The sequence below is a fragment of the Athene noctua genome, chromosome 13, assembly GCF_965140245.1.
Source record: "Athene noctua chromosome 13, bAthNoc1.hap1.1, whole genome shotgun sequence".
Lineage (NCBI taxonomy): Eukaryota > Metazoa > Chordata > Aves > Strigiformes > Strigidae > Athene > Athene noctua.
Window position 1 is genome coordinate 17,954,419 of NC_134049.1, and position 14,412 is coordinate 17,968,830.

Here is a 14,412-nt window from a genome sequence, read left to right on the forward strand (position 1 = left end):
TGCATATGGGAAATACTGTGTGTATCACATCATTGCCCTTCATAATGGCCATTAGAATTCCTGGACCACAAATGTCTAAGACAATTATTTGCTGGATCGAGAAAAGCAGTAATTGAACAAATAACCTCAGTGTTGAAATTGGGGACGTAACTGCTGCTGTTTTCCATAACCTGTGCAGAAGTACACTTACATCAGCTGTCCTTAGTCCAGCTACAGGTTCTGTGAGTTTGGTTCCCTGGTACATGTGAAGAAAGAAAGAAAAAAACAAAACAAAACAAAAAAACAAAAGATTTTTGTATCTTACAAAAACCCATCTGAGAACTTTTAACTCATTGAAACTGGCCCTTTTTTGCAAACATGGTACAAAATACTGTATTGGGTTCAAACCACAGCGTGGTTCAGGATGACTGCAAAACCTCGAGAACATTGTTTTGTTCATCACGGCACAAGGGTGTATTTTAGTCACTTGCAATGATCCCTCTTTTTCTATTAAGCGATGCGTCATCAGGATGTGCCTGTAGGTGCACGCAGGCGGTCCTGACACTCTCTACCTTCCTTTAAGCTCCTTCATTTAAGCGGACAGTCTGTGGCAAATTATTTACAAACCACGACCTCCGTCTTCACCCTCTGCTTCCGCTGTAGAAGCAGAGAATCCACTTTGCCCAGTTACCCAACATCTTTGGCAGTAATTGTTCACTAAAAATGCTCCACGCCCACAGAACGCTTGCTGCAGCTGGGCTTCCAGACCACAGCACTATCGCTGCCGCTCGCTCGACCTGTAAATCGGGATGATTTGAACCCTGGAAAAACAGGTCAGATCCCCAAGTCATCTAGTAAAATCTTTTGTAAAAGCGTGCTGTGTGGGACTGCATTCTAGAGAAACTTTCCTTGCGTTACACCGTGACCGGGGTGAGATAAAGTATTTCTTTTAAACGGAGGCACAAGATACACAACCACCGCCAGGGTTGACAAACCCAAAGGCGGTCACGCCACGAGGAGGAGGAGGAGACTTCCTCCCACTCACCTGCGGCTCCGCAGGGATCGCCCTGCCACTATTCGCCGACCCAGGGAGCAGGCGCGGGGCCGCCGGGCAGCTCTCGGCGCGGAGCCCCCCCGCCGCCCTCCCGGGGGCGGCAGCCCGGACCCTCGGGGCTCGGCGGCCCGCACGTGGCGCGGGGCGATGCGGCTGTGCGAGAGGAAGCCGCTGGCGGCGCGGCGGCGGTGCGCGGCGCTGCTGGGCTCCCTGCTGCTGGCCGCCGCCCTGGCGCTGCGCAGCGGCACCCGCACCCGGCTCTGCCCCGCCGGCCTCCCCCGCTGCCGCGAGCGCCGCTACCAGGCGCTGGAGCTCTCCCCCGGCAGGAGAATCAACTGCTCGGGGATCGTCCGCGGGGACGAGAAGGCCATCCAGGAGGCGCAGCTCAGCAACCTGGAGGTGGCGAACCGAAGGGCTTCCCTGACGCCGGGCCAGTACCTGAACATGACGAAGGACTGCGGCTTCTTCAAGGAGAGCCGCCGGTTCATCGAGTTCCCGCTGAGCGAGGAGGAGGCCGAGTTCCCCATCGCCTACTCCATGGTCATCCACGACAAAATCGAGATGTTCGAGCGGCTCCTGCGGTCCCTCTACGCCCCCCAGAACATCTACTGTGTCCACGTCGACGGCAAGTCCCCGGCCGCCTTCCAGGAGGCGGTGCGGGCCATCGCAGCCTGCTTCCCCAACGTCTTCGTGGCTAGCCACCTGGAGAAGGTGGTCTACGCCTCCTGGTCCCGGCTACAGGCCGACCTCAACTGCATGCAGGACCTGCTGCAGAGCCCCGTGCCGTGGCGCTACGTCCTCAACACCTGCGGCACCGATTTCCCCCTCAAGACCAACGCCGAGATCGTCCATGCCCTGAAGATGCTGCAGGGGCGGAACAGCATGGAGTCGGAGAAGCCCTCGGCCCTCAAGCAGCTGCGCTGGCAGTACCACCACAAAGTGGGGCAGCTCATCTCCCGGACAGCCACGGAGAAACTGCCGCCGCCCCACAGCTACCCCATGTTCACGGGCAACGCGTACATCGTGGTCACGCGGGCCTTCGTGCGGCACGTCTTCGAGAACCCCACGGCGCAGCAGTTCCTCGAGTGGGCCAAGGACACCTACAGCCCCGAGGAGCACGTCTGGGCCACGCTCAACCGCATGCCCGGCGTGCCGGGCGCCATGCCGCAGAACGACAAGTTCCAGCTGTCGGACATGAACGCGCTGCCCCGCCTGGTCAAGTGGCAGTACCTGGAGGGCGACCCCAGCAAGGGCGCGCCCTACCCGCCCTGCGCCGGCCAGCACCGCCGCACCGTCTGCATCTACGGGGCGGGCGACGTGCCCTGGATGCTGCAGCAGCACCACCTCTTGGCCAACAAGTTCGACCCGCTGGTGGACGACGCCGCCATCCAGTGCCTGGAGGAGCACCTGCGGCACAGGGCCCTCTACGGCCGGGGGCTCTGAGCGCGGCCGCCCGGACCCTGGCTGGCACCCGCCGCGGGCGGGGCCGGGGCCGGAGCCCGGCGGAGCGCGGGAGGGAGGCCGGTACCGGCCGGAGCGGGGGGCGGCCCGCGCCGGGCCTGGCGGAGGCAGCGGCAGGGCTCGGCGCCCCCCGACCCGCCGGCCTCGCCTCAGACACCGCGCGGGCGCGGTCTCCCCCCGGCCCTCGGTGACCCGCCGCCGCACGGAGCGCATTCTCGCTTCTCCTCCAGACTGCTGGCAAAGGGGACCCGGCCCTTCTTGGGGTAGACGGGGAGGGCTAGGTTACAGACCACGGTGACTCCACGTTCTGCTACAAGCAGAGCTGAAACTGTAATTCATTTGCTTTTCCACAAAGCACCTGGCAGGGCAGCTGCTCCTGGCACCTGCTGCGCTGCTCAGCTTAACATCTGGCTGCTGCTTTCGCATCACTTTAAAGTTTACCTTCTGTCAGTAGGCATCAGCCATTTAAAAAAAACAAAACACACACACACAACCCTTTAATAAAATCGAATTTATTCAAATAGATGGCTCTTTGGTATTCTGTAGTCCCCCGAGGAGAAGGGCTTGTGCTCCTGGGCAGAGCCATTAAACCAGTTAACTCCTCTGCACCCCACTTCGTCTGTAACACAGGGAGAGGGATGTTTATGTAGTTAGTGGTGTGAAAACCTACATTCTTCTAACATCTTCCTCTCTCTCCCTCCCCCCAGAAAAAAAGATTTTTGTAAGGAGTGCTTTCGGTAATATAATTGCCAGATTCCCATAATTGCCATATGCCTTTGAGATGAACAAAACAATCACCCAACACCCTTGTTTTCTTAAGTTTGGGGGGATAAAAGGAACCCCAGCCTAATACAGTGAAAGACTGTTAAAAGTGGGACATCTACTCATGTACCTGTAAAGAAATACATATACTTACAGGTTTCTTATAGGTTTGTTAACAGCAATCCACTCTGTAAATATGTTTAACTTCTTCAGCTCTTTCTTCTTGGCAGAATTATGAAGTATTACTTGTACACACTGCTTATTTGTTTCATCTATTATTGACAGACACTGCCCTGGCAAAAAATGTTACACATGGAAACACAGAGACAAGTGTTTAGATTGGGTGGGGGGAGGATATGCACCACTTCAAATCTGTTCTGTGGTAAGACCTCCACATCCAATTTTCTTGATTCAAAGAAAATTTTCAGTTTCTGTTGGTGTAATTACTCACAATTTATCTCAGATGATTTGGTTCAAAAAACAAAGGCATATCTTGTGCAAATTTGTCTTCAACGCACCGTCTCCTTTTAGTAGTGACTTAATCTCTTCTGAAAGAATCAGACCACTCCCAAATTCAGAAGGTGAACTAAGACAAGATTCTTACAAAGGAATGTTCTCAGCATTTCCTCTTCCAAAGACATCAGAAATACCAGATTTATGACTGCAGTCAGATGTCAAAGCAGTGATACAGGGGAAAAAAAAATATCCTTACCATTACAAACAACAAGAAAAAATATCACTCTCATATAGAACTTTGTATTCCAGAGATCTCAAAGTATCTTAGAAATAAGATAGCTAGCATCTTAGAAAACTAGCAACAGGCCACCAAGAAAGGATGCAACTTACCAAAGTTAATTGAAGAACTGAAAAAAGAATAAACTTCAAGAGTAGGACAAGCTCTAGCCCACTGGCATATCAGAATGTAGGATCACCTCCAAAAAAATAGGTTAAATCCCATATGAACTTCATCAGTAAGATTATGGGCTATCCAAATTGGAAATATATCAGAAATACTAGTGTTAACTTTGTCTAGTGAGAGGATGAAAATCTACTTCTGATACTTCTGTCTACAATCGTTAGCTAACAACCTGAACTTTATAAATAAACCATCAGTTGTTTAAGGAGGAAATATGTTGCAAATTGCCGTTTACCTTTCAAGACATGCACAGAAGAGTGAAACTGTAATTCTGAAATCTAATAACAGATTATTTTTCTTCAAACCCACCTGGCTTTTAATTTTATTTCCAAGTGGGTTTCACTTAATTTTTACAAGAACAACCTAATGGGAGCTGAAACTGGCATAATACATATTTACACAGCAGGTCCATGAACAGCTCTTCTTAACTGTAGTTAGGAGGGTCTACTTCCTTCTTGCTTTGCATTTCTTTCATACTTTATATGACCATCTCTGAAACGTCCTATAATAAAGAGGTGGGTCAACTGAAATAAATTCAGAGGAAACCAGGTAATAAATTCTGAACAAAACCAGAAGCAAGCATGACCTATAGGAACAAAATGTAAGTATTTGAAGTAATGAGTAAAACTGTTCAGGAACTGGGTTAGAGTGTCCTTTTTCTTCTGACGGCCAGAGCAGTAGCCATGAAACATTAACTAGACACTCAGTGAACTATTTTTCACTTCCTTGGAGGGTGCACGCTCTTTTAGCACAAGGTGAAAAGCAAAACATTAATACATCTGTGACTTACTACCTAGGAAGCTTAATGACTAATGTATACCCTAAATTTATCTTCGAGCAAAGCTCTTTTCCTACCAAAGATCAGCCTTTAAGCTACAGTGAAGGAAAAGTCCACATCTCCCAGGAGCCTTATTAAAGTTAAAATGCATCTTACAATGCTACAACTTTTACACACACACGCTGGGAACTTTTAGAGCACAGGAAAACAAAACTAAGTCACTAGTACCTTAACTACCTCTTAAGTTGCTGAGATCTGTAAAAGCAAATATCTCTGTTCTGCGTAACTCTCATCTACCCCATTGTACCTAGTCATTGTGTAGAAGTACGTAACAGTCCTGATTAAACTTCTCTTCTAGGAATTCATCATAACCTCTTCCTGCTCTGCACTTTCCTTTACATGTTATCAGAGACACACAAATTAAAGTCAGGTATTGACACCTCTTACCGAGCAAACAGCTTGCTTCAGATAACATCCTGTTTTGCACACTTACAGAATTCACAAAATTATTTTTCTCAGAAGCCATGTTTAAACACAGGCAGTCACCCACAGCCACTTCTGCATTAGTGTTTGTTCTTTCCTTTTCTTCACTTTCTTTTAGTTAATTTACTTTCTAAATAGAAACATCTATTCCAGCTCAAGGTCAAAGCGCTTCTCTCTGCTACTGACAGGTGGAAGTAACTATGACCTTCCTGGAGAAAAATCATCAAAAAAACAGATGAATCAGTCCATAGCAAGGAAGAACCAAATAGGCAGCAGCAAGTATCCTGATGCTGTCGCAGGCGAGATGGTTTGTCTTCCACTGGGTATTAAAATACCTCAGTATAACAAAAGTGCAGTTAAGTTTTGGGTGCAAGTTCAACAAATCTTCCAAGACCACAACACACATTAATCATATGAACACGGAGGGATTAGCTGAAATTCAAACAGAAAAAAATAGCAAGTGGCAAGAAAGTTATGGAAAGTGAAGCAATAAAAAACAGGTCAGATCCCCTTACCTTCTCTTTGCTTCCCTCTCCTTTTGTGAGCTGAAAGCCTCCACAGAAGTAGCAGATCTGAGGCTTGGACAAACACCATCCCAGAAATGTGGTTAGAGCCAAAAATAATATGTGCTGCCAAGCTAGTGTCAGAGCTTGTGTTGACAGCTGTGAGGTTTGCAAGAATCCTCTAGAAGCACAGGCAAGCTTCTCTTGCAGGCAGCAGCCTTCATCCCATCGGCAGATATTCCCTGAGGCATCACTGGAGCAATTCTCAAGAATTATTTACACCTCAGCATGCCTCAGGAACCGTTTTCTAAAGAGGTGAGTCAAAAGGGTATAAATACCTTATGCTTAATGGGGAATTTAAGAAAAAAGGATAGTTTAGAAACAATAACAACAAAGGGTAAGCTAAAGGTAAGGTAGGAACAGAGTATTTCCGAACAAAATACAGAAAAAAGCCAGATAAGGTTGAAACACCAGACCTGGGTGAGGTTTATTTTAGAAGTTTTAGAAACCAAAAAGCAACCTATGTTGTTTCTTCACATGCACAACAGTAACTTCTGCAGTTTTCAACAGTACTGAACATTCATTGACCAAGTTTAACACCAAAGAAGCAGTCAATACCTGGAGTTTCTGAACCTAACCTTAACATAGCAGTGCAAGGAACACTGCTGCCAAATGCTTCTCTCTTGCATGTGCAGAGATTGCCCTTTTGTTCTTAAGGTCAACAGACAAGAGCAAAGAACAGCAGCATTGATCCCAAAAGTTCAAGTGTTCTTCGTGTACCCAGCTAAACTCAGTAGTCTGTATACATCCAGATTTGAATTCCATGTTGTAGAAGCATCCCACGGATGCAAAAATATCAGATATCTGCATTGCCTAACACTGCACTGTCATGAAGAAAACACAAGATGCATATGTGAGTTAATTTTAGGAAAAATTAGTAAAACAAATTTATTTTGTAAATGAAATACAGAATACACAGAGAACAAGGATTCTGCCACAAGAGTGGAAAACGAGTGGTTTGCAGAACAAGAGCTTAATGAATTTGCCATAATCAGAGCTAGACTCTTACCAGAAATTTTTTTAAGTTATATTAAAACATTAACCAGATGTGAAATTAAGTTTCTAATACCACCAATAATTACCCAGGCAGTAGCAATACAAAAGACTCAGGGTACATGTTTGCCTTTCTTTCCTTAGATTTTTATTTGTTTGGTAACTCCTCTCCTGTTGTTTTGTATGAAAGGCCTTCTCAGACTTCCAGCTTGAGAGAGGAAAGGAGTGTCTAGATTACAGACGCATGTTACTACTGCCTGCTTGGTTCTACTCATTTGTTTGCTGTTTCACCTAAAACATTCCCTTACTGCCCATTCGTGCATGCTTTCTAGCCTTTCATACAAAGTTACACAGATTCCCTCGGCGTGCAGTCCCTTTATTTATGCCCAGGAACAGATTGCTGTCTGCCCCCAAGCATTTTTGCTCCAAAAAGCTTTAATGTCTGCTGTGCATTTAAGACTACATTATTATTAGGAAAACAAAAAAATCTTAGAACAGTTCGGAAGCATCCATAACATTTAATACATTTTTTGTCTTCTGCTGGATATTAAAATACCTTAGCGTAACAAAAGTGCAGTTAACAGTTTTAGGTGTAAGTTCAATAAGTCTTTCACAACAAATGCCACTTTTTGCCCCTCACCTCAGGCTAAACAAGAAGCTTATCAAGAACATCAGTGTCACAAGTGTTGGCGCATTTTTTCAGTACAGTAGAACTTGGGTACAGAGCATTTAAATTATTTTCAGAACGTCAATCTCCTTTTCAAATGGTTCTTTACAAATCAATATTCAAATCTCAGTTTTCATGCCAAATAGCAACCACCAGATAAGTAAGGTATACAATTCAAAGTATTACTGTTATGCATCCGCACAGGGAGTACCCCATCACCTTCTCCTTCTATAGGACCAAGTCTTAAGCTTCAATGGGATGATTACCTCTTCGGTAAAGCTGTACTGAATGAAGAACACAATTTCTGGCTCCTGCTCACAGTAATCAGTGAAATTCAAATCAGTAAGTAGCAGACATCTTTGTCAACAAAATTATTTATCCTTTTATTTATAATTTTGTTTAGTATATATATTCATTACATTGTTTTCTTTTTTAGTTAAATATTTCTTTTACTTTCAATTAACAGCAAAGGCAGCAGTAAGCCTGGGAGTGCTGAAGTAGTAGTATACAGCTGTTGAAACACAAGAGAAGTCTGATAAGAGTAACAATGAAATGTAAACATAAATCCATTTCACACAATAACCTCACATCATCAGTACAATTGTGCTTCTCTATTAAATTTGTTTTTAATGGAAAAATGCTATAGTAAATATGGTAATGTACACTCAATTGGAACAAACTCGGATATATAATTATTTGCATTAGGAGGGAGTCCAAAGGCTACAGAGAACTGGAGACTAAGTTTCTGTCAAGAGACAGGAAGAAACTGCAGAGTTGGAGGTAGGAACAGCAAACTTTTAGTACTTGTAAGGGCTGAAATTCAGTTTACCACATGACTGTTAAGAGGAAAAAAAAATAATCAAACCTAGAAGATCGAGTCTGATGTAGAAAAAGAGAAAGCCACAGTACTGACATATATTTGCATCCTTTAAGATAATGACCTCGACAGGTACTTACTGTGCTGTTCAAACTGAGAGCAATAGCCTGTTCTTCTGTTTTCAAAAATGGTTACTTAGCAATCTGCAGTTTGCAGCAAAGGACATTTAGTATGAATACAAGACAAAAAATTAGTGGTAAACTTTTAACAGTCTAGCAAGCAAGTTTGTGAACTCCTTTCTCACTTGAAGTGAGGAAAGCAGAAGTTAACTAAACCTCAAATACATATCCTTTGATGTCCAAAAGTAGGAATTAGAGAACCGTTAACATACCAGTCTGGAAACATATTGTCAGAAATACTAAACCTTTATTACTTCAATTAATAGACCGGGCCACTGACAAGTAGAGAAAGGTTTCAACATGTAAATTATGCTCCAGTTTTGGCACAAATCAAGTATTTAGACTGATCTGAAAACAGTTAGCCTTTGACTTTTCTTCTGTACAGTTTCCAGTTTCTAGTAGTCTGAGGCGGGCAGCACTCCTACGACCACACTGGAACAGTCACCGCTGTTAAGCCAGACAAATGAGCTGTCAGCATATCATACTCAAACTGAAGAAACTGTTTTAAGGGTTTCTTGATTGGGAGTTATATAGTGGAATGTCTAAGTCTAAAAAACCAAAGTTATCCATCCGATACCTCAAAATTTATCTGATATCTCAAAATTCTCTTTTTCACCAGAATCCTGTTGGCCAGGTGTCCAATTAAACTGATTTCCAGTAAATACAAAAAACATTTAGAAAAACATTAAAACAAGAAGCACTAACATTGTTTGAGAATATAGTTCAATCTTATGAGACTCAGTTTCATTATTTCAATTTCATTAGTGTGTAGTAACTTTACTACTTGGGTTCAAGTATTATTAGCAGAGGGTACCAAAGGGAAAAATTTATAGATAAAAAGATGCAGTAACAGGCAAATACACTGGCCAGCATGAGCTTGTTGATGTCACCCTCCATCGTTCTGATTTCTTGCAATACTAATCAGTGCAACCATACTCAGAACCCTGTAACTGAAAGACCTCTGCATTTGCAACATTACTCTAAATACACTTAGACAATATTGGGAGAAAATACTGAATTAATGATTGGTTTTAAACAAAGCTTTCCAATGATCACTCATGCACAAGTTTTTAAATAAAAGTTTATTACAGAAATTATTTTGAACAAAAAAAGACAACAGTATCTGTTGTAATTAAAAAAAAAAAAAAGAAAGTAATATTGTATTCATGCCCTATAAGGTGAACTGAAGAAATGCTACAGGTACTTCTTCCGCTGTCATTCTGTGATGCTTTCTACTATGAATTAACTCACATCTGCAACACAAGAATTAAGTATGAACACAGTCCCTTTCCATGCTTCTCTCCAGAAAGTGCTGCATATTAACAGAAAATATTGCAGACAAACCACAGTTCTATTCATTCTGCAGTATTGGAACCAGTGTCTAGGAAAGAAAAAAGAAAGTGTGAAGAATACATACCCCTGCTATCGTTGATTATAACCAGAACCAATACCATTCTCTAATACCTTCCCCAAGCTCAAAAGCATTTCCCAGGCATTTTAGAACATGTTCTGCACCTACTCAATTCCCTCCACTGCTATCAATGCAATGCATGAACTGCTTACGCTGTTTCCCTTCAGTTAGCAACACTGAAGAGCCAGCACAAAACTTCAAGGTTGTGCACACACATCATTTGCTATTAAGGCATTAAAAATACAAGCAGCTTTGTTCTAACTAGTAGTGATACACAAACACTTACTGCCATCAGCCACAAGCAAATCTGGCTAAATCACATGGTCAACTAGAGAAAAAGGGTTTTACACATCCAGTATCATAAACGGAGTGCAGGCTATAGTTCATTATGCATTCTGAAGCAGACGCAAGAACGAGCATCAACTTCATAAAACAACCGAGAGCAATTCTCTGTTCTGAACTTTTGTCGGCAGCACCAGTTAGCACCAGTGCAACTTCTGGCATTACTACCACTACTGCTTTCTTGTTCTATGGAAAAAATACATAACTTGGATACAGAGAAAGACAAGTCAGTTTTTGTTATATTCTTTAGCAAGTCAACTTCTTGAAGGGGAAAAAAAGGCTGTAATGTTAATAGCAACTTTAAGTCACCCAGGTCTTTAAATCTTATCTGCATACTTTATCAAGAGTGAAAACGATGAATACTTGGAAAGTAAGGTTTCCTCTACTAACTATAATAAGCACACAGAAAATAAACCTTAAGATTATATGCTTGGCTAATACCAGAAGTTAAGCAAACAATAAATTTGGTCAACTCTTTAGAACTACAATTTGAAGTCACTACAATGACTACTGTCATCATGCCAGGATCAGGCACCCATGAAGAACCTGTTTCAGAGGTCTAGGGCATATTTAAATAAAGCCTTTTCCATTCTCTGTTCTTCCTTTTAGCATCACTGCCCAGTGATGAAACAAGTAGCACCATTTCACACATCTTTAGTGATATTCTGCCACACTGATGGTTTTAAAAATTATAAACCAGCGTGCCACAAAAGTCACTAAATGACTTTTTCCAGCAAAGAATTCCAAGGAACACTGACAAAAGTAATCCAGCCAAGCAAATGTGGAACAAACTCCTGTAAGCAGTGTACATACAGTGGGCCTGTTGAGCAGTACATAAATCTTATGATTTGCAAATGCTTGGGTCCCCTACTATCAAATGCAGCAAACAACTGCTTAAACAGTTCCCAGACAATTGCTTGCTCAGACCGATGGACAGTCAGTAAAACATGGTGCTGTTCTAACCAACAGGTTAATACTAGAAAAATCACCACACGGAAATTCAAATAAGATTAGCTCCGAGTTTGTCATTGCCATAATAGTACGTACTTCTCAACAACAGATGTAAAGCAGCCTCTAACACATTATGAGTTAGGGAAGCATTTAGCCTGCTGTTGTTTCATTTCTCATCATACGTAAAAGGGAGTGCAGAGACCTACTTTTGTCTGAATAATATAATCAATCTAGCTTTAATCAGACATTTGGTCAAAACTTTCTATAAACGATCAAGTACTGTGTCTCAGTATTCCATACTTACTTTTTCCATCACATGCTACAATTTTCACTTTATCCACTTTGACAAGTTCAGTGACCTCCCTAAATTCAACATCGTTCAGTACAAATGTCCATACGTTGTCACAGAACCTGTATGTATTCAGAGACCCCTTTAAAAAGACAAGAGACATTTTCTATAGGATGCATCCCAAAAATAACAGAACATATGTTTAATATCTACTGAACTACATACCTCCTAGAACTAGGTTTGCCATAAAGCCAACTGTAAACCTGAATGCATACAAACTTGGCAAGCAGGCAATTCTGAGGAAAACTGTAGTTTAAATGCCCTCCAGTGGCTGAAATTCTCAAGACCATGTAGAGACTTTAGTCTATCCAAGGGGAAGCTTCACAGGTACGCTGAGTTTTGTAACTTTTCTAGTATGTATAAAGGATCAGTATCAGAAAAGATTCCTTAAAGCACGGGGCATAAGAAAAATCAGTTACAGTCACGATCATAAAAAATGTGAATTCTGCAACTGTTTAAATAAAAGATCACGACAAAACGAACCTATGTGACAAAGGAGTATCCCTCATGTTTGATACATTATTAAGTATGTTCAATATGTAAATCTTTTGACCTTTACCTTCACATATTTTAACCTGGTAGTCCTGAACTTAAACTCCAAGTAACAGTTTTAAAAATTTCTCCACTAACCCCATTCTGAACAGTTTTCTATACTGTGTTACATACACAAAGCAAATTAAGCATGCTGGAAAAAAGAAGTTATGCTCTTTTTAAGGTATCTGTATGGTTTAAAAATTAAAATCTTAAGAGCTCACTTCATTAATGCATTATGCATAGACTGGAGAAAAAGTATTAGAATGTAAGTTAAGACGACAATTGGTTTGGGTTTTTTCTCACAATGACAATCAAGTTGACATTTAACAATTTACTGGCTATGTAACATTATTAGGGTGGCTATCTGGGAAAAAAGAAACAAAACAACCCAAACTTGTTTTTCTATGATACCTAGGGAATATAACTACAAAATGATCCAGTGATTTGCCTAAAGGTAGCTCTACAAGTCTCTAGTCTCTCTTCATATTACAGATGTGGCTGAAAATCTGGCCTCATCTCACTTCTGCTAGGTACAACGAAGAGAGGCAAGTCTTCCTCCCCATCTGCAAGACACTGAGGATGCCCATGCAACTCATCAAAGCATTTCCCTCTTCCCCTATTTTCATCCACCCACCAAATCTGTTTGATTTTCGCATTCCTTCAAAAGATCCCTGGCAGAGTAAGATAACAAGCCTTACAACTGCATACAGAATATACATGTAAACAGTATTTCAGAGTCAAAATGGACCTTCATATCTTTTTGCTTAGAGCACACAGCTTTAAATTATGTTCTGCATCAACGCTTAGTTACTGTACCTCATGAAGAACTTTTATATATTGTTATCTTACCCTGAAATTGACTCTGTTCCTGACTCGTTGTGCCAGGGCCGAATTTATAGCTTTATCAAACTGAAGTAGCACCTGAAGGGCCAGCTGAGGCGTGATTTGCTGTGACTGAAGTAGTTTAAAAAAAAAAAAAAAAAGTTTTGAGTTGCTTCAAAGTAAACTCAAAAATGCAGTAAAAATTAAAAACATCAAAACAAAGTTCACATGAAGCAGATCTCTAAAAGAAAAATTTACAAAAGTATTACGTTCCTATGTTTACTTCCTTTTTCCTATTTTAACTTCGAGAGAAGAAATGATGTGCTAACATCATTTTCTGTGCTACACAAATATTTCATCTGAAAACCACTCATCATTGGAAACAACCATAAGAGCTGGAAATCGATTAGTGTTCCCAATTTATCTGGCTCTTCTAATCTGTTTTACAAGGAAGGTGGTGGTACAATCACAAAAGTACTACCAATGGAGTACAAATAGCTTTTGATTGCAATCAGTGATTTTCCAAACACTGGCCGATACAGCAACCACAAAGCCGTTTTGGTAACTAAACTCTCTTTTTCTTACGCTAACGGCCCTGACCCTAAAGCCCACGCACCTGTATGAGCTCATCCAGACTCTCCTGAAGACTGTTCCCCAGCGTGGTGTTTCTGTACAGCTGGTACGCCATGGCTTACCCAGACGGGCCGGACGCCTTCCTGGTCATCCACGGCACTCGACGCCTGTTAAGTCCTCGGTCTCAGATAAAACAAACAAAAATAGCTTTAAAAGCCTAAAAAGCACAACAGAGCCCTTAACGTACAACGCACAGCAAAAGCAAACAGAATTTTAAAAATCATTCCGCAAGCACTGACCGACAACTAAGCGCGCTCAAGAGCACAAAGCGTTACGGCCCGGCGGCAGGGAGGGACGGAGGGAACCGGGGCGGCACCGGCGCGGGACCCTCTCTGTCCGCCGCCCGTTCGGCTTCCAAACCGATCCCGTCCCCCCAGGCCGCGCTGAGGAGAGCCGGGCCGGGCCCGCCGGGCCGGCGCTGGGGACCGAGCGCCCCGCCCGCGCCCATGGCCCCCCGCGGACCCGGGGGAAGGCGCCGGTCGCCGCCCCACAGCCGCGGGCAGCCCCAGCCCCGGCCCGCCGGGCGCGCAGCCCCGCCGCAGGAAGGGGGAGCCGCGCCAGCATGCGCCGCGCCACGGGCCGGGCCCGGGAGCCCCGCTCGGGGCAGCCGCCTCCCGCGGCCCCAGCTCACCCGCTCCCGGCGGCCGGAAGAGGTGCGGGGCCCTTCCCGGCCGCCCGTGGCCCGGAAGCGGAACGGCGAGCGCGGCGGCACGGCCCC

General features: G+C 43.6%; 2 protein-coding genes across 3 annotated transcripts; one reads left to right on the forward strand and one right to left on the reverse strand.

Annotated features, from left to right (window-relative positions):
• Nucleotides 1–947: 947 nt before the first annotated feature.
• Nucleotides 948–5,856, forward strand: GCNT3 (glucosaminyl (N-acetyl) transferase 3, mucin type). The gene has a single exon (XM_074916893.1). The coding sequence runs from the start codon at nt 1,181–1,183 to the stop codon at nt 2,474–2,476; it is 1,296 nt and encodes a 431-aa protein (XP_074772994.1). The 5' UTR covers nt 948–1,180; the 3' UTR covers nt 2,477–5,856.
• A 3,023-nt stretch (nt 5,857–8,879) lies between these two features.
• On the reverse strand, nt 8,880–14,412 carry GTF2A2 (general transcription factor IIA subunit 2). 2 transcript variants are annotated; one of them, XM_074917446.1, is made up of 5 exons: nt 14,326–14,412; nt 13,678–13,817; nt 13,089–13,193; nt 11,661–11,787; nt 8,880–10,033 (listed from the first exon to the last, which is right to left on the reverse strand). In XM_074917446.1, the coding sequence occupies exons 2-5, from the start codon at nt 13,747–13,749 to the stop codon at nt 10,008–10,010; spliced, it is 330 nt and encodes a 109-aa protein (XP_074773547.1). In that variant the 5' UTR covers nt 13,750–13,817; nt 14,326–14,412; the 3' UTR covers nt 8,880–10,007. The 2 variants fall into 2 exon arrangements, with proteins under 2 accessions (XP_074773547.1, XP_074773548.1); XM_074917447.1 differs by lacking the exon at nt 14,326–14,412 and adding an exon at nt 13,934–14,169.